Here is a 25,027-nt window from a genome sequence, read left to right as displayed (position 1 = left end):
TGGTGCCGCTGGTTAAGGATCTGGCACTGTCCCTGCTGTGGCTCAGGTTTGATCCCTGGTCTGGGAGCTTCCACATGCCGTGGGCATGGCTGAAAAAAAAAAAATTCGTAATCATAGTCTGATGCTACCACTTTTTTGATCTATTTTACTTTAGTTCAAATGTTCACCTTTCACCGTTTGATTTTCATGAGTAGCTATGTTTTGAATAGGAGACATCTGGATGCCCAAATGCTGATATGGTTAAATCAAAATTACGTCCGTAAATTCACTGGAAACTGAATCTATTTCAGCTCTAGGTTATCAGACAGCTAGATCAAAACTTAATAATTCTTCATGGCACGGTGGGTTAAGAATCCAACAGCAGGCGTTCCCATCGTGGTGCAGTGGAAATGAACCCAACTTGGAACCATGAGGTTGCAGGTTGAATCCCTGGCCTTGCTCAGTGGGTTAAGGATCCGGCGTTGCCATGAGCTGTGGTGTAGGTCACAGAGCAGCTTGGATCTGGCTTTGCTGTGGCAGTGGTGTAGACTGGTGGCTACAGCTCCGATGAGACCCCTAGCCTGGGAACCTCCATATGCCACAGGTGAGGGCCTAAAAGGACAAAAAGACAAAGAAAAAAAAAAAAAGAATCCAACAGCAGCAGCTCAGGTTGCTGCAGAGGTGTTGGTTTAATCCCCGGCCTGGCACAGTGGGTTAAAGGATCCAGTGTTGTGCAGCTGCAGCCTAGGTCACAGCTGTGGGGCTGTGGCTTGAATTCAATCCCTGGCTTGGGAGCTTTCATATGCCACGGGTGCAGCCATAAAACAATGACAACAAAAACAATAATTCTGTTCATAATCCAAGAATTTTAACATATAATACTCTGTGTTTTTTTTCCCCAGTGATTGGGGGGTAGAAGAGCCCAGTTAACAAAATGTTACAAATAGTAAGTGATACCTTGGATTCCAACTTTCTTTTTTTTTTCGTCTTTTTGCCATTTTCTTGGGCCGCACCTGCAGCATATGGAGGTTCCCAGGCTAGGGGTCCAATCGGAGCTGTAGCCAGTGGCCTACGCCAGAGCCACAGCAACATGGGATCCGAGCCGCGTCTTTGACCTACACCACAGCTCACGGCAATGCCGGATCCTTAACCCACTGAGCAAGGCCAGGGATCGAACCCACAACCTCATGGTTCCTAGTTGGATTTGTTAACCACTGAGCCACGACAGGAACTCTGTCCAACTTTTTTTTTTTAATTCACTAATTTTTTTCTTTTTGACTGTGCCCAAGGCATATGGAAGTTCCTAGGCCAGGGACTGAACCTGCGCCACAGCAGTGTCCAGATCCACTGCAGTGACAAGCTGGATCCGTAACCCACTGCATCACAAGAGAACTCCTGGGTTCCAATTTTCAAAGAGTTTTAATAGGAGGACCTATGTTTTCCACTAGATCACTTTTTTTCTTTCTTTTTTTTTAAATTGTTATTTCCCCAGTACAATTTTTTTTCCCTACTGTACAGCATGGTGACCCAGTCACACATACATGTACACATTCTATTGTCTCACATTATCAGGCTCCATCATAAGTGACTAGACATAGTTTCCAGTGCTACACAGCAGGATCTCATCACTAATCCATTCCAAAGGCAATAGTTTGCATCTATGAACCCCAAGCTCCCCATCCACCCCACTCCCTCTCCCTCCCCCCTTGGTAACCACAAGTCTATTCTCCAAGTCCATGCTTTTCTTTTCTGTGGAAAGGTTCATTTCTGCTGTTTATTAGATTCCAGATATGAGTGATATCCACTAGATGATTTTTTTAGATGATTTTTTTAAGTCCTTTCTCTTTTATGTAGAGAGAACCTCAGGATTTTGCAGTATCGTAGGATAATTATTCAGCACGTCCACTGTCCCTGTATTGGCTGAGTATGGAAAATAAGTAACAGGTTTCTGCTTGGTATTTCGCTATCTGGAGTCATGGGAAAAATCTATGTCTTAACAGATTTTTCCATATTGGTCAGGTAGGTAAACTTTAAATTTGCCTTCTTCACCTAGCAGGTATGAAAAGAATCCAACTGGATACAGGCTAATAGCAGTGATAAAATGCAATGACTTATCAATAAGAGGTACTACTACCTCGGACTGAATTACTGTACATTTAAACTTTGCATCATTCAAATCAAGCCCTGATGCTTATATTAATCATGCTTATTATTTTCTGTAGCTTATGGTGTTTTGATGTCTTAGGGGATGCTTATAACCCAGGGAGAAGCTGCCCCTCCTAGGGCTTCCTAATTCTTAAAGATGGTGAGAAATTAATTTGGAGGGAATGTACACCTCACATATGCAAGCCAACCAACCTCTTTTTTTTTTTTTCTTTGTAGGGCTGCATCCGAGGCATATGAAGGTTCCCAGGCTAGGGGTCTAATTGGAGCTGCAGCTGCCAGCCACAGCCACAGCAACTTGGGATCCGAGTGGCATTTGCGATCTACACCGCAGCTCACGGCAACACCGGTTCCTTTACCACTGAGTGAGGCCAGGGATCAAACTCGAGTCCTCATGGATCCTAGTCAGGATCACTAACTGCTGAGCCAGCCAACCTCTCTATATAACTCACACCAAGCCAATATTTCTCCTGCCTTAGCTCAACCCAGGGCCGGGATCAGGCAACTAGTGACCACAGCCCACTGCAATTACTCAAACTAGCCAGTTCTCTAAAAAATCTGTTTCTTCTGCCCCTGCCTTGCCCTTCCCACGGAGACCCCAAGAAAGATTAGGTCCTAGGCTTTCCCTGCCCTGTGACCAAGCCTGATGCTTCCCCACGTGGCCCTGCATGGTGGCCACACCCCCTTCTCTGGAGAAATGTAGTACATTCTTCTTTCAATAGCATTAGCCTCGCAGTTGTGGCTCAGTCACTTCCATAACTTAAAGTCCCACAGTACATACAGGACAATGATCTGATTTCCTTCTGGAAGACAGAAAATAATGACATGTTCTAGAAAGAGGGTAACTGAAAAGAACAGATTAAGCATTCCAAAGAGACTAGCTCTTAGACAGGTGTGGGTCCCGTCCAACAAAGAGAGGGCAGCCCAGGGCACCAGGATAAGCCTCGTGCATCATTTTACCTCTGCATTTCCCGTGTCCTTAATCTTAGGGAAGGGCTGTGTCAATTCCATTTTTGGGGGGCGGTGGAGGGAGAAGACCTGAGTTTGAATCCAAGCCCTCCCATTTCCCGACAAAGTGGACTTGGATCCGTCTCTGGGTTCAGGGTCTGGATCAGGGAGCCATGGAGATAATTCCCGCCTTGGGGGCTCACGGAAAGGCTCAGTGAGCTCCTGTCTCCTGTGGTGTCTGATGCAGGACAGATGGGGAGCTGAGCTGAATTCTACCCAGCTGCCTTAGGGAGAACAGGAGGATTTCACGATGGGACTGCCGTGAGTGAATATGGCCCAGATTTGATCAACTCATAAGCTGGACCGACTTGGTTATTTAGACTAATTGACTTTACTTTTTAACTTTTTCTGAGGCAAATACATAAATCCATGGGAAATCTGAGAAACCCATCCCTTTGGCCTTTCATGTTCCCGCCACAGGTTTCAGAGCCCAAGGGCAAGCAGCAAATGCCCTTTACTGAGGATGACTGCTGTCTGGTGGTCTCTGCCTCCAGAAGCTTCATCACGAGCTGTAGCTGGACCATGAGGAGGAGAGGATTATAGCTCTGAACCAACTCCCTGAGAGACTTTGACACAGGGAGCTGGCCTTTCTGAGTGATAACCGTGGGCTAAGTTGCTGCAAATAGCTGTTCCTGTATTTATCTTATGACCAAGACTTGATTCAGCCTCCTGAAAACTGATAAAGAAAAGAAAAGAAAAACACTTTTAAAGTTCAGGGCAGAGTCCCAGAAATGCCTGCCAGGGACACAGCAAAGCCTTTTTCATGAAATAGATTGTTTATATGTTTCTTTCAAGGGTAGGTTGTGAAAGCTCAGGGTAAATACATAATAGAATTTCCATGGAGGGAGTTCCCTGGCGGTCTAGTGGTTAGGATTCAGTGCTTGAACTGCTGCAGCCTGAGTTCAATCCCCGGCCTGGGAGCTGAGATCCCACATCAAGCTACTGCATGCTGCACCGAAAAACCAAACCAAACCAAACCAAAAAAACCTTGCAGTGGAGTTAGGAAACTGAGACCTTTTCCCTGCCCAGTCTCAATTCTGGATTCTGAATTTCTTCCAGAAAAGACGGCATGGTTAGCACCTAAAACAGACCACGAAGGAGGGGTGGTGATCTAGCCCCTGGTGGTCTCACCAACTGATCAGAAGCCAGGGCACTTGTACAGCAAAGGGAATAGAGCCAATATTTTATAATAACCACAGATGGAATAGAATCTTTAAAAATTGTGAATCACTACATTATATACCTGAAACTTATATAATATTGTGAATCAACTCTACCTCAATTTAAAATACAGAAAAAAGGAATTCCTGTTGTGGCTCAGCAGTAACAAACCCAACTAGTATCCATGAGGATGCAGGTACAGTCTCTGGCTTTGCTCAGTGGGTTAAGGATCCAGGGTTGCCGTGAGCTGTGGTGTAGGTCGCAGACGTGGATTGGATCTGGCGTTGCTGTGGCAGTGGTGTAGACGGGCAGCGCTAGCACCTAGATTAGGATCTTCCACATGCCGAGGGTGGGGCCCTAAAAAAAAGAAAAAAAGAAAATAAGAAAAAATAAGAGGAAGTCAGGGCACCAAAGAATTGGCTCATTTTTTGCTCTGTTAACAGGAGGGAGCAGCAGAAATAAGTGTTCTCAGAGGGATTTCTGCCCATTGCAGGACTTCAATATCCCTGATATCTGCCCCCCAATGCCGTCTTTAGTTTGGAAGTTTGATTTTAAGTGTAACATTGTACTTTTTTTCCTAAAAAAGAAAGCCTACTTTGTTAATACTGAGAAGATTACTTTGGTACAAAAGAGATATGAAATAGCATTCCTGCAAATATTATGACTTTGGAAAAGTATCTTAGACTTACCAGGTATGATTAATTTATCATGGGGAAGCATTTTGCCTTTGACTTCTTCCTCCTCCTCTTCATCTTCTTCTAGTAAAACAAAATATGCATTGTTGTGTTTGTTAGATATTATTATAAGGATAGCTCAAAAAATTTAAATATTTTTACTAGCAGTCACTCGTAAAAATTAGCCATAAACAGGAAAGCAACTATTTTAGATATAGTCTCTCCAATTTTTTTTTTGTTTATTTTAATTGGGACTATTATTACTCTGAACAATGAAGGTGCAGCTTCTCTGAATGTAAACATTCAAAATAAAGGGAACTCCCAAACTTACGATTGAACAGTTCTTTGGCTTGATCATAAGTCTTTGGGAATCCATCCAAAATGTAACCTTGATTTCTGCAAGGCATGGATTTTAGCTTTTCTTTTATAAATCTAATTATGTATTGATCTTCCAGTTGGCCTAATAAAAAGAAAAAAAAAGTACATTACTGTGCAGTTATGTTTACATAGGGCTTACATCCTGAAGTCATCTCAAAAAACTCCTTTTTTTTTTTTTTTTTGCTTTTTAAAGCTGCAGCATATGGAAGTTCCCAGGCTAGGGATTGAATCAGAGCTGCAGTTGCTGGCCTACACCACAGTCACAGCAACACAGGATGAGCCACATCTTCAACCTACACCACAGCTCATGGCAACGCCAGATCCTTAACCCAGTGATCGAGGCCAGGGATCAAACCTGAGTCCTCATGGATACTAGTCAGGTTTGTTACCACTGAGGCACAGTGGAAACTCCTCAGAAACTCTTGTGTGGTCAAAGTTTCTTTTTTTTTTGTCTTTTGTAGGGCTGCACCCGAGGCATCTGGAGGTTCCCAGGCTAGGGGTCAAATTGGAGCTATAGCCGCTGGCCTACGCCACAGCCATAGCCACAGCCACAGCAACGCCAGATCCAAGCTGCGTCTGTGACCTACACCACAGCTCATGGCAACGCTGGATCCTTAAGCCACTGAGCGAGGCCTGGGATCGAACCCCCAACCTCATAGTTCCTAGCCAGATTTGTTTCCGCTGCACCACGAAGGGAACTCCGTAATCAAAGTTATTATTGAAGGTCTCTTATTTTTCCACTAAGGTGAAAAACATGTTGTTTGGGGAGTTCCTGGCATGGCTCAGTGGTTAACGAACCTGACTGGTATCCATGCCGATGCGGGTTCAGTCCCTGGCCTAGCTCAGTGGGTTAAGGATCCAGCATTGTCGTGAGCTGTGGTTTAGGTCCCAGATGCGGCTCAGATCCCGTGTTGCTGTGGCTGTGGTGTAGGCCGGAACGGAAGCTACGGATCCAATATGACCCCTAGCCTGGGAATTTCCACATGCTGAGGGGGCAGCCCTAAGAAGACAAAAGACTTAAAAAAAAAAAAAAAAAGTGGTTTTGTATTTTGAACATGATACATGAATTCTAAGGCTTAATAAAGTAGGAAAACCCAGTGAGCTGGTCTGCAAGAAAAAACAGAAATGAATGCCAATGTTTGCACTTCCAGAATGTTCTTCTGTGATCACAACTTTGGAGAGAAGTTGAATGAGGACTGAGTGGAGAAATCCAGAGTGTTCTTATTTGCCAGCAGGGTTTCCTCAATTCTATTTTGATATTATGTTTCCTTCCTTTTTTTTTTTTTTTTTTTTTTACGGCCGCTCTCGGGGCATATGGAGGTTCCCGGGCTAGGGGTCCAGTTGGAGCTGTAGCTGCCAGCTTACACCACAGCCCCAGCAACTCGGGATCCAAGCCCTGTCTTCGACCTACACCATAGCTTGTGGCAACGCTGGATCCTTAACCCACTGAATGAGGCCAGGGATGGAACCTGCATCCTCATGGATCCTAGTCAGATTGTTTCCACTAAGCCATGGAGGGAACTCTGATATGCTGCTGTAACCTTAAGACACAATACAAAATGCTTCTGTTGTGAGAATTAAGCGAGATAATATTCATGCGTACTGCTGCCACATGATTTATTAATAGTAGGTGTTCAAAAAATATTTGAATAAAAATCGGGGCTTGACCTTGACCCTTAAAGGCACTGTTCTCTGCAGAAAGGAGCTTGTCACCTCTGATCCCAATCAGCATTTCAGACCGTGGCCCCACTGAACAGTTTCCTCTCCAGCCGTGAACGTGGGGCTCCTGCAGTGCGTGGGGAGGCTGAGGATGGAGGAGTCTGTTCTAAAACTGGCACAGTGATTCGAAGACAATATGAAGTTAACTCCTCCACAACATTCATCTACCATTCCACAGCCATCTCTCCTTTTTTTTTTTTTTTTGTCTGTCTTTTTGCCTTTTCTAGGGCCACTCCCGTGGCATATGGAGGTTCCCAGGCTAGGGGTCTAATCGGAGCTGTAGCCGCCGGCCTACACCACAGCCACAGCCATGCCAGATCCTTAACCCACTGAGCAAGGCCAAGGATTGAACCTGCAACCTCATGGTTCCTAGTCAGATTTGTTAACCACTGTGCCATGATGGGAACTCCTTGAACAGCTATCTTTTCTAAAACACGGCCCTGCCCTTATATGGCTTCATATATGCATTACAGTAATACAAGTTTGGGGAATTTGGAAAACTCATCTCCGAAGCTCTTTCTAGGGTAGCACTATACTTTATCAGTGGGTCTACAATATAAAATAGTTCGGGGCCTCTTTTTTTATCATGCAATCAATGCCCATAAAATGATCTAATTAAAACACCTCTCCTTTCTTCTAGCTTTCATTGTCACACAGATCCATTAGGCAGTGACTAATTCAGAAAATAATTGGGTCTTCCAGAAATTTCAATATTATGGCAGAGACAAAAAAAAATAATCAAAGGTGTTATTCAGCGTAATGAAATTCCTCGAGATGATTTGACATTACCTCCCAGGAAGATTCACAACGCTGCAAAGAAATAAAGCCACATTTTTAAAATGTCAAGGGATCCACTACTATCCAAAGATGAGTTTCATTCAAGCAGCCTGTTTTCAATTTTTGAAAGCTTCGCTGGGAAGGAAGGCCACACACTCAGCAAGTAAGCTTCGGTTCGTTCCAAGACATCCTTTGCTTTATTTCAGGAAGAGAGTGTTGCCAAAAAATATCTGCTACCAAGTTTTTTATTTTTTATGCATTTATTTTTTTGGTTCCACCTGTGGCATATGGACGTTCCTGGGCCAGGGATCGAACCTGCACCACGGCAGCAACCTGAGCTGCTGCAGTGACAATGCCGGATCCTTAACTCACTATGCCACAAGGGAACTCCCCCAAGGTTTTAAAAATAACCCTGCCCAGTGTGGGCACCATGAGGTTGATATACTCACATGTGTTTCCCACCCACCCACTCCCAACTTTTTAGTTTCAAGCTCACAGACAGTTTGAAAAACTAGCCCAATGATCACCTGGAATCCCACCAACTAGACTGAACAATTCGACAATGCTTTTGAAATACATAACGTAAGCACAAAGAATTGAGAGCTGGTGCTTAACCAAGTCCCTCGTTTGGTTGCAACGTCAGGGGCTGAGGAGAGTGGAATCATGGAGAGGGGACAATACAAAGGTGCCTCACTGCAGGAGGGTGGGACCTGTCCGGCTGGAATCACTAAAATCACATGATAACACACTGAGTCACGGGTAGGAGCAGGGGGCTAATCTCTGTCTCCTCCTGCTGTGGAATTTCTCTGTAGGTCTGTGCCGTGGGTCCAAAGGTCTGGTTTTGCTTAAACAAAGGTCGGTGTTCCAATTTCAGATAAAGATGAATAGGAAGGAGTTGTGGACGAATTTGAAGGAAAAGGTACTTTCCTAAGGTTAAAAGGGATGGACCGAACCATTCCAATCTGGCTGGAAGTGACAGGTGGGCAGGCCTGTGGACTGCGGGATATTGGCCTCCCTCCCGATGCCCCTCTGGACAAGAGCTGCTGACTCAGCTTGGCCTCGCTCGCATCTGCGGGAAGAACAGAGCCTCCTGCCAAGAACAGGCCCTTCTTTTTTCTTTCCTTCTCTCCCCTCCCCTTTTTTTAAGGGCTGCACGTGCAACCTATGGAAGTTCCCAGATTGCAGCTGGCGGCCTCCGTCACAGCCATGCCAACGCTAGATCTGAGCTGCATCTATGACCTACACTGCAGCTTGAGGCTATGCTGGATCCTTAACCCACTGAGTGAGGCCAGGGATTGAACCCGCATCCTCATGGATACTAGTTGGGTTTGTAACCTGCTGAGCCACAGTGGGAACTCGCCTATGTCATTTTCTTTTTCCTTCCTTCCTTCCTTCCTTCCTTCCTTCCTTCCTTCCTTCTTTCTTTCTTTCTTTCTTTCTTTCTTTCTTTCTTTCTTTCTTTCTTTCTTTCTTTCTCTGTCTCCTCCTGCTGTGGAATTTCTCTGTAGGTCTGTGCCATGGGTCCAAAGGTCTGGTTTTGCTTAAACAAAGGTCGGTGTTCCAATTTCAGATAAAGATGAATAGGAAGGAGTTGCTTTGCTTTTTAGGGCCACACCCACGGCAAGTGGAAGTTCCCAGGCTAGGGGTCAAATAGGAGCTGCAGTCGCAAGCCTATACCACAGCCACAGCAGCGGGGGATCCAAGCCGCATCTGTGACCTACATCACAGCCCATGGCAACGCTGGATCCTTAACCTACTGAGCAAGGCCAGGGATCGAACCTTCGTCTTCATGGTTCCTAGTCGGGTTTGTTAACCACTGAGTCATGAAGGGAACTCCTGCCTATGTCATTTGTTATAACAAGGAGAAACCCCACTGTTCCAAGAGCAGCACAGCCGTGCGCCATGTGCGTTACCTGCATTCTGTTCCATGCTTTCCTTGATGCCGTCTAAGAGCTCCTGAGCATCCTCCACGTTCTCCTCCTCCTCCTCCTCTTCCCCTTCTTCTTCTCCTCCTCCTACCTCCTTAGGAGTGACGATCGCCTCCTACGCACCACAGGAGTATTTAAATTGGGTGATGCCTTGCATTGACCGGCTGCTCATAAATCACCAGGTGAGCGGTCCTGGACAAGGCTGGTACCTACACAGGGGAGGGGCTCAGGGATAAGTGTGCGAAGGTGGTCGGGCTGCGTGAATCTTCCAAGACGGAGGAGAGCCTGGCGGGTTTCCTTGCTCCATTTTGGGAGAATAAGCGATTTCTGTGCTAACACCAGAACTACCTAAGAATCAACACTTTTCTAGGTATCATGTTGGAAATTGCTTAAAGGACACATATTTTATAGAAATCAAAACTTTTAAGATAATCACGGATGGAAATGAACCTCAGAACCTGCCAGGTAACTGGGGGGAAGGCAGGGCACAGAAGCCTTTCAGGGCAGTGACACTGGCCCGTATGATGCTGCGATGGTGGACACAGGTCATTATACACTTGTCCAAACCCAGAGTGTACAGCACCAACAGCGAACCTTAAGGTCAGCCTTGGACTTCAGGTCACCATGATGTGTGAATACAAGTTCACTGATTGTAACAAACGCCCCACTCCGCCGGCCTACACCACAGCCACAGCAACTCGGGATCCGAGCCGCGTCTTCAACCTATAACACAGCTCACGGCACGGCAACGCCGGATTCTTAACCCACTGACAGAGGCCAGGGATTGAACCTGCAACCTCATGGTTCCTAGTCGGATTCGTTAACCACTGAGCCACAACGGGAACTCCTATTTTTTTAAGCTTTTGATTAACAGTCTGATAATACTCTAAGAAACATACAGAAAGAATTTAAAAAACCTGGGTATAGGAGTTCCCGATGTGGCACAGTGGTAATGAGTCCAACTAGTATCCATGACGATGTGGGTTCGATGCTTGGCCTTGCTCAGTGGGTTAAGGATCTGGCATTGGTGAGAGTTGTGGTGTAGATTGTAGACTCGGCTCAGATCTGGCGTTGCCATGGCTGTGATGTAGGCCGGAAGCTATAGGTCCAATTTGACCCATAGCCTGGGAGTTTCCGTATGCTGCAGGTGCAGCCCTAAAAAACAAAAACAAAAAGCAAAAAACAAAAACAAAACACCTGCGTATATATTCAAAAAAAACCAAAAACACTAATTTGAAAAGATCCATGAACGACAATGTTCATAGAAGCACTATTTATAATAGACAAGATATGGAGTTCCTGTGGTGACTCAGTGGCTAATGAACGTGACTAGCATCCATGAGGACTTTGGTTCGATCCCCGCCCTTGCTTAGTCAGTTAAGGATCCGGATCAGGCGTTAGGTAGCAGACATGGTTTGGGTCCTGAGTTGCTGTGGCTGTGGTGTAGGCTGGCAACTGTAGCTCTGATTCGACCCCTAGCCTGGGAATCTCCATATACCACGGGTGGGGCTCTAAACAGACAAAAGATTTTTAAAAATAAAACAATATAGTGGCCAAGAAATGGAAGCAACCTACATGTCCATCAACGATGAAAGGATAAAGAAGCTGTGGTGTATTTGCATGTGAGTGTGTGTGTACTACTCAGCCATAAAAAAGAATGAAAGTTTGCCGTTTGCAATAACATAGATGGACTTGGAGGGCATTATGCCAAGTGCAATAAGTCAGACAGAGAAAGACAAACACAGTTTGATATCACTTATATGGGGAATCTAGAAAAATATAACAAATTCGTGGCTGTAACAAACAAGAAGCAGACTCACAGATACAGAGAACAAACCAGTGGTTACCAGTGGGGAGAGGGGAGGGAGGAGAGGTAGGGGGTTAAGAGGTACAAACTACCAGGTATAAAATAAGCTATAGGGATATACTGTACAACACAAGGAATATAGCCAGTACTTTATAATAAGTACAAATGGAGTGTAATCTTTAAAAAGTTTGAATCACTCTATTGTACACGTGTAAGTTATATAATAGTGCACATCAACTATACTTCAATTAAAAAAAGATTATCACAACATTGTGATTCAACTATACTTCAATAAAACTTTTAAAAAGTGAAAAAAAAACCTTAAAAATGTTCCAATCAATAGAGAGAATGCAAGATACGTTTTGAGCTACAGTTGGAGACAGATTAGACTTTAAGGACAAGAAACTCGTGGAAATGCTTCTACCTCACTGAGGAAAGCCCTGCGGGACTCTGGGTTTTCTTAACTGGGGCCAACAACAATATCCAATTAAAATAGCAAATCTCTTTGTAGGATTCCAAGGAGAATTAGTGACTTCTTTATTAAAAGACTAAGAAAAAGCCTTTTTAAAATATAAAAATTCGTGATAAAGTGGTTAAAAGGGTTTACCAGTTTTGCTATGGCTTCCGAAACAACATCCTTCAGTTTAATGTGATGCAGTTTGTAGTATTTGGACAACGCCTCCGCAATGCTGGATTTTCCCACGGCAGGAGGACCGAGAATGCAAATTTTGATGGGCTAAAAGAGGAGAAGAAGCATCAGGCAGGGAGCTCTGAACCGTCCGTAGCGAGACCGTGTTCTCTATTTCGAGGGTGTGCCTTGAGCCTCTGGATCCTGCAGGCGGACTTTCACTCCTCTGTCAAGACTCCTGGCATTTGATGAGCATCTCACGTGCCCTGACCTGGGCAGGGGAGACCCGCCACTCAGCCAGAGGCACTTGAAAGTACTAGGAAACCAAGCACTTGAGCCTGACATGCTACCAGTGTCACGTTTATGGCGCGCCCCCCTGTAGAGACAGCGGAGAAGTAGGAGAATTTCTGGTCTACTGTAGAGGCTGCTTAGCTTATTGCCTCATGAGCACTGTTTCTGGACTAAGTCTTTAATTATACATTCCCTTTTATTTATTAATTTATTTTGGCCACACCCTCAGCATGGGGAAGTTCTTGGGCCAGGGTCTGAACTTGAGTCACAGCAGTAACCACAGCCACAGCAGTGACAACACCAGATCTTTCATCCACTGAGCCGCAGGGGAACTCCTATAGGCTCCCTTCAAAAAAAAAAAAAAAAAAAAAAAGCTCATTTATTCTAGTTTTTAAAAATACACGCTTTTTTTTTTTAAGTAACATTTCTTCTGAAAAATGCTTGAATGTTAAAGAAGCTTGTCACATTCCTAACTGGTGAGCAAATGTTTATTTCTAACAGAAATAAAAATATCAGTAACAAAATAGTCATCTCTTTCAAAATAGTCCAAACAGTTGTGAAATGAGGCCTGGTATTTTGCAAGGCAAATTTTGTAATTTTTGTAATTAAAAAAATTAAAAAAAAATCATGACACCGAAAAGAGTTTCCATGGCAGTGTCCACATGCTTAAAGGTGACATCATTTGGGGCATGGAATCGGTTATTGCCGATATTAGCACCATTTGTCAGGCAAGGCTGTGAGGGAATAAGCAGGGTCCCTGCAGCGGTGCTGGATAAAGCGTGGTGGACGTGAATGACCCCCTCGGCTTGGGGACAGGCTCTCTCGGGGGGATGGCAGGCAGTAGTGGGGAGGGGGGTTGGGAGAGCACCTCTGGAGCTGAGTCTTAATGGACAGGGCAGGGCTGAGGGGGAGCTTTTACCAAGGCCTGGGTCCAGCTGTCCGGCACACCAGGTTCGCATGCCTTGTTTGCGTCCACACACCAAGAGTGGGTCTGTCTCCTGGGGTTGGCGCGCCTCATTCAGATACGACATCAGCACCACGGTTTATTCATTGATCATGAGAAGTATGGTTGCCCCTGAACGTGAGCACGTGGCTGGTACCTTCACCGCCTCAAGGCAGACATGTATAGAAAAGAGCTTGATGAGCTTCGATCAGAACAGGGAGGGTTAGATGAATGGATGGTTGAGTGGTATCAGGTCAAGGGGACCCGAGGTGTCTGACTTTGCACAGGGCTGACTGGCCTTTGCTAAAGGAACTGGAACCGGGCAGTTCCCCGATGGCTCAGCCAGTTAAGGATCTGGCGCTATCACTGCCGTGGCTCAGGGCACTGCTGGGGTGAGGATTCATTCCCTGGCCTGGGGAACTTCCGCTTGCCATCGGCACAGCCAAAAAGAAATAAAAAATAAAATGACCAGCGAATCCCCGGCCAATAAGAAAAGATCAAAGTAATAATGAGACTTCTCTACGTCCTATCCACCCTCCCCCAGCTATTCATCCAGAGCTGAGACAGGCAGGCCAGCAAGGGACCTGACAGTTTCCCTGACCGAGACAACTCTGTGACAGTCAGTCTGGAACTTACGAGCACATTCAATCTGTGTGAAGCACAATAATCACCCACGTCAACTTTAAAATTGTTACTATTCAATGGGCAATATATTCTATAGAATATAGAACTGTTGGAGTTCCCGTGATGGCTCAGCAGTTAATGAACCCGACTAGCATCCATGAGGACTCGGGTTCGATCCTCGGCCTCCCTCAGTGGCTTAAGGATCTGGTGTTGCTGTGAGCTGTGGTGTAGGTCACAGACAAGGTTCGGATCCCATGTTGCTGTAGCTGTGGTGTAGGCTGGCAGCTGCAGCTCCAAGTGGACCCCTAGCCTGGGAACCTCCATATGCCATGGGTGCGGCCCTTCAAAGACAAAAAAAAAAAAAAGAGATAAAAAGTATATTCCATCGAATATAGAAGTACATTGTTGGAGTTCCCATCATGGCTCAGCAGTTAGGAACCTGGCCAGTATCCATGAGACTGAGTGTTCGATCCCTGGCCTCAATCGGTGGGTTAAGGATCCGGTGTTGCTGTGACCTGTGATGTAGGTCGCAGATGAGGTTTGGATCCCACATTGCAGGGGCGGTGGTGTAGGCTGGCAGCTGTAGCTCTGATTGGACCCCTAGCCTGGGAACTTCCACATGCCTTGGGTGTGGCCTTAAAAAAGACAAAAAAAAAAAAAAAAAAAAAAAAAGACACTGTTAAACCTGGCCAAATTTGAGAAAGAAGTTGAATTTAGAAATTTGGACATTTGGCAAAGAGAGTGCTTACAATTGGTATAATTATACACCCAGTTTCACTGACTTTGCTTAAATCAGAAGTTCCATGAGGACGTGGTTATACTTACCAACAATCGCCTGCTTTGCTTGTACTCTTTGAGGATACTGTTGATATTTTCCACAAAGCCTGCTTGCGCGGACCAGCGAATGTTGAAATTCTCCTTCACAAAGAGTGCTTCCATTCTCAAATTGAGCAGTAAGTGGTCGATATTCTCTTGCTAAGAGGTAAAGGAACATTAGAGACTTTTCCCCCCATTGGACAGTTATAACAAACCCAAATCCCTGAAGTTATTAAAGAAAAAAATGTGTGCACATTCACCGAACATGAACGTCAAGGTTTTGCCAGAGCACTTGCTGGGAGGCCAGGTGACCCCAAACCGCCTACACCTGTTCTCTCGTGACGGGCGGCACCCCAGTTCCTACAGTTATGCAAACAGCTCAAAGACGAGGGAGACAGGGGAAGCCCAAGTGGAAGGCCTCTTTTTTTTTTTTTAACAAATTTTAATTCTACCTAATTTTTAGGAGTGCAATCACATGGTTCAAACTCCAAAAGAGCACAAAAATCTAGGGGAAACATATACACACTACCATACATGAAATAAAAAAAAACGGAGTTCCCACTGTGGCTCAACAGGTTAAGAACATGGCATGGTCTCCATGAAGACTGGGGTTAAGGATTGTCAAAAGCTAAGGGTAGGTCGCAGGTGCGGCTTGGATCTGGCATTGCCATGGCTGTGGCACAGGCAGGCAGCACCACTCCGAATCAGCCCCTAGCCTGGGTACTTCCATGTGTTGCAGGTGTGGCTGTGAAAAGAAAAAAAAAAAAAAAATAGCAAACCAACAAGGACCTACTGGAGAGTGCAGGGAACTGTACTCAATATTTTGCAATAATCTCTAAGGGGGAAAATCTGAAAAGAAATAGATATATATGTCTGTATAACTGAATCACTTTGCTGTACACCTGAAACAAACACAATATTGTAAACCAATTGTTCTTCAATTAAAAAAAAAAAAAAAGTGCAGGGGAGAGTGCTCTCTGTGACTCACCCCTACCCCCAGTTCTGCTTTTTAGAGGCAACCAATGATATAAGTCTTCGGAAACAGGCCCAAATGTGCTGTTTTGCTACAATTTATTCCTAAAAAGATTATGATGTACTGAATATCTAAAACTGTGCTTCTGTTGTTGTGATGGAAACTGTACAGCCTCCTGCTTGAATTTTAGAAAGAGGCCAGAGGGAGTGGCTCAGTGGAAACGAATCTGACAGCATCCGTGAGGCCATCAGTCCTTGGGTGGGTTAAGGATCCCCAGTGGCTGTGGCTGTGGCGTAGGCTGGCAGTTACAGCTCCGATTGGACCCCTAGCCTGAGAACCTCCATGTGCCGCAGGTGCGGGCCTAAAAAGACAAAAAACTAAAAATAAAATTAAATTTAGGAAAAGAAAGTGGCCAAAGAGAATGGCACCCAGTGTTGGTATTGCCTGTTACACATTAGACAGCTTTCAAATACCATTTCTGACCATAACTCTGAGAGTTTTCAGAAAAAAAAAGAAAGAAAACAAAACCAAGCAAACACGCCCATAGAAGTGAAGAGCCAGGTACTAAATGATATCCATTCTATCCGGTTGTGCAGGAGGAGCCAGAAGGAACTTGGAAGCCAGGTCTTCTGCCTCCAAGTTCCTCAAGAACCAACAGCGTTAGGAAAAGAGGAGAAAAACAGAATCGCTTGTATACTCACTGTTAAGTCCTTGGTTAGGAAAGCATTTTCTTTGGGTACTTTCTGGATTTTCCCAGGGCCAGTACTTCTACTGATGCACTGTCAGAGGAACACAGAAAAGCTATTTGGTTTACCCGAATGATTTTAATATACATTTTCTCAGATACCCAACCACCTTTGCCCTACCCCCACCCCCAGCCCCACAATTTGCAAAGCAAAGGGGGCATGCACGGAGGGTGTTCCCTCGTTTATTTGTTCTAAGTATTTAGCGGTTCCCACTGCTTCCCACTGCTTGGCAGGGCCTGGAGACACAGAGGAGTCAAGCCCCATCCCTCTCTCCAGGAGCTCCCAGCCTGAAAAGGGAGTCAGACAGGAACGCAGGTGACTGTGCCTAACATTTGATGCTGGGAGTGCAGGAAAGGGGCGACTTGACTGGGCTGCACGGGAGGTGGGATGGAGACAGAGAGGGCACAGGGGAAGATCGCGGAGCTGGATCTTAAAGAAGAGGAGGGGGGTGGCCTTCCCTGGTGGCTCAGTGGGGAGCCGCCTGGTCACTGCTGTGGTGCAGGTTCTAGTCCTGGCCTGGGAACACCTGTATGCCGCAGGTGCAGCCAAAAAAGTTTGGGTTTTTTTTTTTAATTTATTCTTACTTTTTTAATGTCTTTATGTATTATTTATATATTTATTTATACATTTATTTTTGGCTATGCCCTAGGCATGTGGAAGTTCCCAGGCCAGGGATTGAACCTGAGCCAAAAGCAGTGACCCCAGCCACTACAGTGACAATATCAGATCCTTAACCTGCTGCACCACAAGGGAACTCCAGAAAAAATTTTTTTAATAAAAAAGATGAGTAGGTGAGTGGCCAGGAGAAAGGCAGGAGAAGGCCACATGGGCTGGGCTAGCTGGGCCCCAGGGTGACAGGTGGCTTTAGCCAGGGCAGCCTGGATTGGAGAGAGGGCCCTCAGAGACCCAGAGCGCCTGGGAGCCATCAGTAAGTTGGGTGGACCTGACAGGGACAGTAGTTTGGGGCACAGATCACACACAGGGTTCAGTATCCTGGTGTGTGGTCTGTGTGTGTCCGAGTCCTCTGGTGGCCTTTGCTGCTCCCCTCCCAGCATATACTGGAGCAAGACCGTTGTAGGGGCTGGAATTTCCCAGCACGCACATGGCAGGTGCAGGCTATGAGCTTGGTTTTAAAGATATTCTATTTCAGGAGTCCCCAGACTTGCTATATTCCTGATTCCATAGGCATCCTCTAGGGGAGGGGTGAAAGGCTTTAAGAGATGCCACCTGGTCTAAGATTTCATGGCTATACCTTGACAAAGTCCTCCAGGGTATGAACAGAATCGTCCACAGCAACCAGGTAATGCAGCTTCGGCACATGGTCGATTATGTTCTGTATCACGCTGCAGACCCGCGGGCGTAAACAAAGGAGAGGCGGTCAAGGGGAATTCTCGGACTGCCACCCCCAAGGGCCGGGCACGAGCTTTGGTGATGTACACTTATCCAGCTCCACTTTCCACAGGGTCTGGGAAGGGGAGACGATCCCCGCTCTACAGAGGAGGAAGCTAAGTGACATTTCTTGGACGGAAGAGCTGCTGGGAAGGTCACAGGGCCAGGATCGGAAGCCAGGTCCATCTGGCTCCAGATTCACCCAGAGTCCAAGATTGGCTGAGCCTCCCAAGACCTGCATTGCTGAAGTCAGTGCAGCCAGCAGCTCATTTCAGTCTCACGACAATGCTTTGCAGAGGGTGTTTCACAAAGCGAGGCACAGATTCACAGAAGCTGTGGCTCCTTAAGTCACATAGATGGAGCCACTTAGATGTCCTACCCTGGATTAATAAGGGCTCCGAGTGCTTAACTCCATCAGACCTGGGCCGTGGGCTTTCCGGGTGTTCGCCATTGAATTCTCACAACGGTCCTATCAGGTAGTGCAAGTACCAACCCCATCTTCTAAATTATTTAATTAAATATTTATTTATTTGGGGCTGCAACCTCGGCATAGGAAGTTCCCAGGCTAGGGGTCGAATCAGAGCTGTAGCCATCATCCTACACAGCCACAGCAATGCCAGCTCCTTAACCCACTGAGAGAGGCCAAGGAACGAACCTGCGTCCCAGCGCTCCCAAGATGCCGTCAATCCCTTGGCACCACAGTGAGAACTCCTCATCCCCATCTTATAAATGAGGAAATCAGACCCAGAGTGGTTAAGCAACTTATACAAATTCACACAGCCAGTGAGAGACAGAGAAGGGACTTGAGTACAGACAAAAAAAACGGCAGAGGAGGTCCCGCTGTGGTGCAATGGGACGGCTGGCCTCTCTGCAGTGCCAGGATGAAGGTTCGATCCTCTCCTGGCACAGTGGGTTAAAGGATCCCGTGTTACCATAGCTGCAGTGTAGGTGGCAGCTGTGGCCTGGATCTGATCCCTTGCCTGGGAACCCCAATTGCACAGGGCAGCCAAAAAAGAAAAAACAAAACAAAACTGAGAAACAATAGTGAACAGAAGATTATCACAGGATGTGGATTCTACCTCCATTGTAGATTTCTGTTCCGTCAAATGAAAACAAACGCACCTGTCTAAATATCATTTCCCCTTCGCTTTATATTTCTCAAACACTTCCTCTTTTAGCTTCTGTCTTTGTTGGATATTTGACAGTCTTCAAGAAATTTGCAGGAAAAAATTGTTACTAAAAGGGCCCCTGAGTTCTTCTGTAATGGGAATAACTTAATAATTAACAATTTAATTAAGGTAATAATGTAAGATTCTCAGAGTTCCCGTCGTGGCGCAGTGGAAACGAATCCGACTAGGAACCGTGAGGTTGCGGGATTGATCCCTGGACTTGCTCAGTGGGTTGGGGATCCGGTGTTGCCGTGAGCTGTGGTGTAGGCCGGCAGCTACAGCTCCGATTCGACCCCTTGCCTGGGAACCTCCAAACTTCCACAATAATACACGAGAAGGTTTTAGCACTTGGTCACGTTCGTCAATAAATTAGCACAAACACATTAGTCAGTCAATTCTAGGGAAGTCGTATCTCCAGGAGAATACGTACCCTGCTAGATCAAGAACATGAATTGCTGGAATTATATTTGTTCCGTCTCCAAACACGGGTAATGCGGGGACCTCACCCAGCCAAGCCAGCTAGAAGAAAGAAGGCACAAGCTTATCTCCCCAGTTATGTGTTCGGGACTGTTACAGCCCACAGAGCCACAGTCAGAGGTGTCCACCAGATCGGCCTGATGATGTAATCACCTCAAGATGTTTTGTAAATTATTCCATGAGATTTTTTGTTGTTGTTGTCTTTTTTTGCTATTTCGTGGGCCGCTCCCGTGGCATATGGAGGTTCCCAGGCTAGGGGTCTAATCGGAGCTGTAGCCACCGGCCTACGCCAGAGCCACAGCAACGCAGGATCCGAGCCGCGTCTGCTACCTACACCACAGCTCACGGCAACGCCGGATCGTTAACCCACTGAGCAAGGGCAGGGACCGAATCCGCAACCGCATGGTTCCTAGTCGGATTCGTTAACCACTGCGCCACGACGGGGAACTCCTTGCCATGAGATTTAATTGCTGATTAAATCCTTTTAAGAGAAATAAAGTGCAACCTCAGAGCTGAAATACTTTTCAAGAGATCTGTAATCTCATCAGCCATCTTTAGCCGTCACCTGCATATTATCTACATAGAAAGAAAATACTTTAATATGCGTAATGTCCTTAATTCTTATAAAAAGAAAATTAAAAATTTTTTTCTTTTTAGGAGAAGTTTTAAGAAAAAAAGCTTTTTTTTTTTCTTTTTCTACCACCTGTGGCATATGGAAATTCCCAGGCTAGGGGTTGAATCTGAGCTGCAACTGCTGGCCTACACCACAGCCGCAGCAACGCCAGATCCAAGCGGGCACCTGCGACCTACACCACAGCTCACGGCAATGCCAGATTCCTGACTCCCTGAGCAGGTCCAGGGATTAAACCCATGTCTTCAAAGATAATAGTCCAGTTCCCTACTGCTGAGCAACAAGGGGAACTCTGAGTATTAAAATTTAAAATTACCCCAGAACTCCCATCGTGGCTCAGTAGTTAACAAACCCGACTAACATCCATGAAGACTTGGGTGCGTTCCCTGTCCTCGCTCAGTGGGTTAAGGATCTGGCATTGCCGTGAGCTGTGCTGTAGGTCACAGATGTGGCTGGGATCTGGTGTGGCTGTGAGTGTGGTGTAGGCCGGTGGCTCCAGCTCCGATTAGACCCCTAGCCTGGGAACCTCCATATGCTGCGGGTGCAGCCCTAAAAAGACAACAAGAACAACAACAAAAACTTAAGACGAATTAGGCCACTTCTTTTCTTTCCTTTCCTTTTCTTTTTTTTTTTTTCTCTTTGCCTTTTCTAGGGCCGCTCCCACGGCATATGGAGGTTCCTAGGCTAGGGGTCTAATCGGAGCTGTAGCCGCCGGCCTACACCACAGCCACAGCAACTCGGGATCCGAGCTGCATCTGTGACCCACACCACAGCTCACCGCAACACCGGATCCCTAACCCAATGAGCAAGGCCAGGGACGGAACCGCAACCTCATGGTTCCTAGTTGGATTTGCTAACCACTGAGCCACGACGGGAACGCCCGAATTAGGCCACTTCTACGCTCAAAACAGTCTAATGGTCTCCCAACCCCCTCAGAATATAAGCCCAAATTCTCACCCTGGCCTACGAGGCAGGGCCCCACCTGGCTCCTCCATCACCTCCTTGGCATCCCCCACCATCCTCAGTACTTTAGCCACATTGGTCTTCTTGCTGCTGCCTCAGTTCTTTGCAGCCCGTGCCCACTGCCTTCCCCCCCAGAAGCAGCTTACCCAGCCCCCCACTGCCTTCCACTTTCTGCTCAAATGTCACATCGTCAGAAAGGCCTTCCTCAACCATTTTTAAAGACTTGACCTCCCAACCCTCCCCGGGGACTCACTTCCTACTTTGCTCTGCTCTGTTGTGTTTTGGCTTATATTTCAGTGTTGGAAGTGGCTACTTGTTTATTACCCATCACTCTTCTTCTCCACCTCACTAGAAGGAAAGTTTCACAAGGGCAGGGACTTCATTATGTTGTGTTCCCAGAATCTACAATGGTATCTGTCGCACAGAGGTACTCACTCAATGATTATCTCATGAATGAAGAGAGATCTGGAAGTTCCCTCTTGGTGCAGCAGGTTAAGGATCCAGTGTTGTCACTGCTGTGGCTCTGGTCACTGCTGTGGTGTGGGTTCCATCCCTGGCCCAGGAACTTTTGCAGGCCAAGGGCATGGCTGATAAAAAGAGAGGTCTGGGAGTTCCCGTCATGGCTCAGTGGTTAGCGAATCCGACTAGGAACCATGAGGTTGCGGGTTCGATTCCTGGCCTCACTCAGTGGGTTAAGGATCTGTCATGGCTGTGAGCTGAGGTGTAGGTTGCAGACGTGACTCAGATCCCGCGTTGCTGTGGCTCTGGCGTAGGCTGGAGGCTACAGCTCTGATTAGACCCCTAGCCTGGAACCTCCATATGCCGTGGGAGCGGCCCAAGAAATGGCAAAAAAAGACAAAAAAAAAAAAAAAAAAAAAGAGAGAGAGAGAGATCCATCTTTTATTATTCTGAGAGGCAAGAAAAATAGGTGGTTATGCTTGACATCCATATTTTCCTTAACTTTCTGCTGTTACAGGGGCCTCACCAGTATACAACCTTTGAATTGTATAACCTTACTGTAAAACTCTTAAAATAAACCCTTACAGTCACGAAAAAGTCCTACCTTAAAAAAAGCATGTAAGATGCCTCCTTCCATTCCATACTGAAGTCCAGCAGCAACTACGTAAGTGGCAAATTTTTTGACCTATTAGATAAAATACAAGAAAATGCTAAATATATTTTCTAACATTTTATTTTATTTTGGGGGATGCACCTGTGGCGTGCGGAAGTTCCCAGGCCAGTCCAAAATGTGTTGTTATTATGTATCATATTGAATCAGATATGTTAGTGATTATTTTAAATGAGCACTTTAGTAAGTCTCATCACCTTTTTTGAGCTCCTAATGTATTGTTTAGGACAGAAAGACTATCTCCTGGAGTTCCTGCTGTGGCTCAGTGTAAACGAATCCAACTAGTATCCATGAGGATGCGGCTTCGATTCCTGGCCTCGCTCAGTGGATCGGGGATCTGGCATTGCTGTGGGCTGTGGTGTAGGTTGCAGATGCAGCTCCGATCCCGAGTTGCTGCAGCTGTGGCATAAGCTAGGGGTTGAACTAGCCTGGGAACGTCCATATGCTTTGGGTATGGCCCTACAAAAACAAACAAAAAAACCAAAAAAAAAAAAAAAAAGAATTGTCATTGAGATGGCCAAGTTAACCAGATCAATTTTATCTTATTAATTGCTTAGAAAAAAGTTATTGAAAAAGCTTGAGATAGGAGTTCCCTTGTGGCACCGCAGGTTAAGGATCTGGCATTGTTGCTGTAGTGGCTCAGGTCACTGCTTTGGTGTGGGTTCGATCCTGGCTTGGAAACTTCCATATGCCACTGGCATGGCCAAAAAAAAAGAAGAAGATTTAAAATGTTGGTTGTGTCATTTAAAGCATGGGACATAGTTAATGTGTTTATAATAAAAAGATGTTAGGAAAATACACATCATTGACACAACATTGTAAATCAACTATAATAAAATAAAAAAGATGATATCAATTCTCCATTTTAGACTATCATTCACATCAATTGTTTTTGTGTGTGCAATCATGCCTTCTCAACCACTGAATTGGACATAAATGATCAATAAATCATGAATTTCACATTTGGGGCAATGTTCAAAGTTTAACAAAATAATACAGTTATCAAATAAAAACATAAAAATTAAGAAAAAATAATATATGATAGGATTTGGAATTGCAAGAAATTTAGATTGTCTGGTCCAGCCGTTTATTTCACTTATCTACCTCCAAATGCTAAATAACTTGGCTAAGGTCATAAGTTAATGGGTGGAAAAGAGACTAGAATTCCTAATCCCACGTTTTTTCCTTCAAATATTTTATACTCACAGTATTTGCATTGCCAAAGTAAAAAAATTTGTGGGTTGGACAGAATTGGGGGCAAGATTCCTCCTGTAATATCCCCTGAGACCACTAGGTGTCGTCCTAGAACTAGGATTACATATCACCACAGCTTTGGGGGCCAGGCAGTGGATAGAAGGAACCTAGAGACAAGGTTTGGGGTTCAGTATAAGCCCTACATGAGTTAAATGAGGATGATAAGAGCGCTTAATTCACAGAATTGCGCGGATTATATATAAGATTTATGAGGATTACATGAAGTCGTGTAAGTAAAACATCTGGCACAGTGCCTGGCACATGGTAAGCAAGCCCTCAATAATTTTCATCTGTTACTACATTCCTGTCATCTATTTTAACCAAAGACAAGAGAAATAAAGCGATTTTATTTTATTTTTATTTATTTATTTATTTTTTGCCTTTTCTAGGGCTGCACCCGCGCCATATGGAGGTTCCCAGGCCAGGGGTCCAATCGGAGCTGTAGCCGCTGATAGTCTATGCTACAGTCGCAGCAACGCAGGATCCAAGCCATGTTTGCAACCTACCCCACAGCTCAGGCAACGCCGGATCCTTAACTCACTGAGTGAGGCCAGGGATAGAACCTGCAACTTCATGGTTCCTAGTCGGATTCATTAACCACTAAGCCACGATGGGAACTCTGCAATTTTGTAATATTGGGTATCAAAATGATAAATTTTGCTGCAACAGAAGACTAATAAACTATTGTTTTTGTTAACGCGAACCACTCAGTCTTAGGTGGGAAATGAAACAGGCCTAAAAGGACACAAAAATCAGCATCACCTAGCCTGCAGGCTCCTTCTTATCCAACAGGCCTGTGTAACAGACTGCGTTCTCCAGAACAAAGACACCCCAAGGCCGCAGATTACATGGCTCAACAAAATGACCCCTGTTTATAAAAAACCTAGCATTCCCCTGCGTGGGGAGCCTGAGTCTCGCTTGCTCGGAGCTCCTGACCGCTCTGTTGGTCAATAAACCCTGCTTGCAATCTCACTACTCCAGCCTCCGGCTCCTTCTTCCCCGCCCCTTCTAACCCTCAGCCTCAGGTGTGTCTTACTAATCGGTGACACGGATGCGTCCACATCCACTCTACTGAAGGATGGACATGTGGGTCAGGAGGAAAAAACCCACAGGCTTTGGTTTGCTATGGATCTACGTTTGAATTAGCTCCATCATCTGACACCTCTTTCCCACAGCATCCGCATCTGTGAAATGGGACTAACTGTGTGCGTACATGAGACTGTTGTTGTAGGAGAAGATCAGACAGGGCCAAGAAGTGCTCGGTAAACCCTACCTGTGCGAGCTTCCGCAAGCTACTGGGCCTCTGGAAGCCACTATCTCTTTATTTATATGACGTGGTTAACACGCCCTTTTCAAGAGTTGTACAAACAAATGACAATTTAGAGTCTAGACGCAGGGAA

At 45.6% G+C, this 25,027-nt stretch overlaps 1 protein-coding gene across 6 annotated transcripts in view; it reads right to left on the bottom strand.

Moving 5' to 3' along the window:
• The window catches only part of AK7 (adenylate kinase 7), a 57,309-nt gene that overhangs the window by 11,335 nt on the left and 20,947 nt on the right, over nt 1–25,027 (bottom strand). For 3 of the 6 annotated variants that reach the window (XM_021099675.2, XM_021099678.2, XM_021099677.2), the window contains exons 6-14: nt 22,308–22,388; nt 19,604–19,692; nt 17,868–17,958; nt 16,571–16,648; nt 14,906–15,055; nt 12,202–12,330; nt 9,773–9,902; nt 5,317–5,445; nt 5,001–5,069 (exon numbers count right to left, since the gene is read on the bottom strand). In XM_021099675.2, coding sequence (XP_020955334.2) covers nt 5,001–5,069; nt 5,317–5,445; nt 9,773–9,902; nt 12,202–12,330; nt 14,906–15,055; nt 16,571–16,648; nt 17,868–17,958; nt 19,604–19,692; nt 22,308–22,388 — 946 coding nt within the window. Of the gene's footprint in view, nt 1–1,823; nt 4,669–5,000; nt 5,070–5,316; nt 5,446–9,772; nt 9,903–12,201; nt 12,331–14,905; nt 15,056–16,570; nt 16,649–17,867; nt 17,959–19,603; nt 19,693–22,307; nt 22,389–25,027 lie in introns of those variants that run through there. The other 3 variants (XM_084970137.1, XM_084970138.1, XM_021099676.2) reach the window with 3 other exon arrangements.

Source organism: Sus scrofa, chromosome 7, assembly GCF_054392235.1.
Source record: "Sus scrofa isolate SSC_HxYL_T2T_F1_AM1 chromosome 7, Sscrofa_HxYL_maternal_Yorkshire_Landrace_v2.0, whole genome shotgun sequence".
In the NCBI taxonomy this organism is placed as follows: domain Eukaryota; kingdom Metazoa; phylum Chordata; class Mammalia; order Artiodactyla; family Suidae; genus Sus; species Sus scrofa.
Note: the sequence above shows the minus strand (reverse complement) of the source record. Positions and strands in the feature narration are given on the sequence as shown.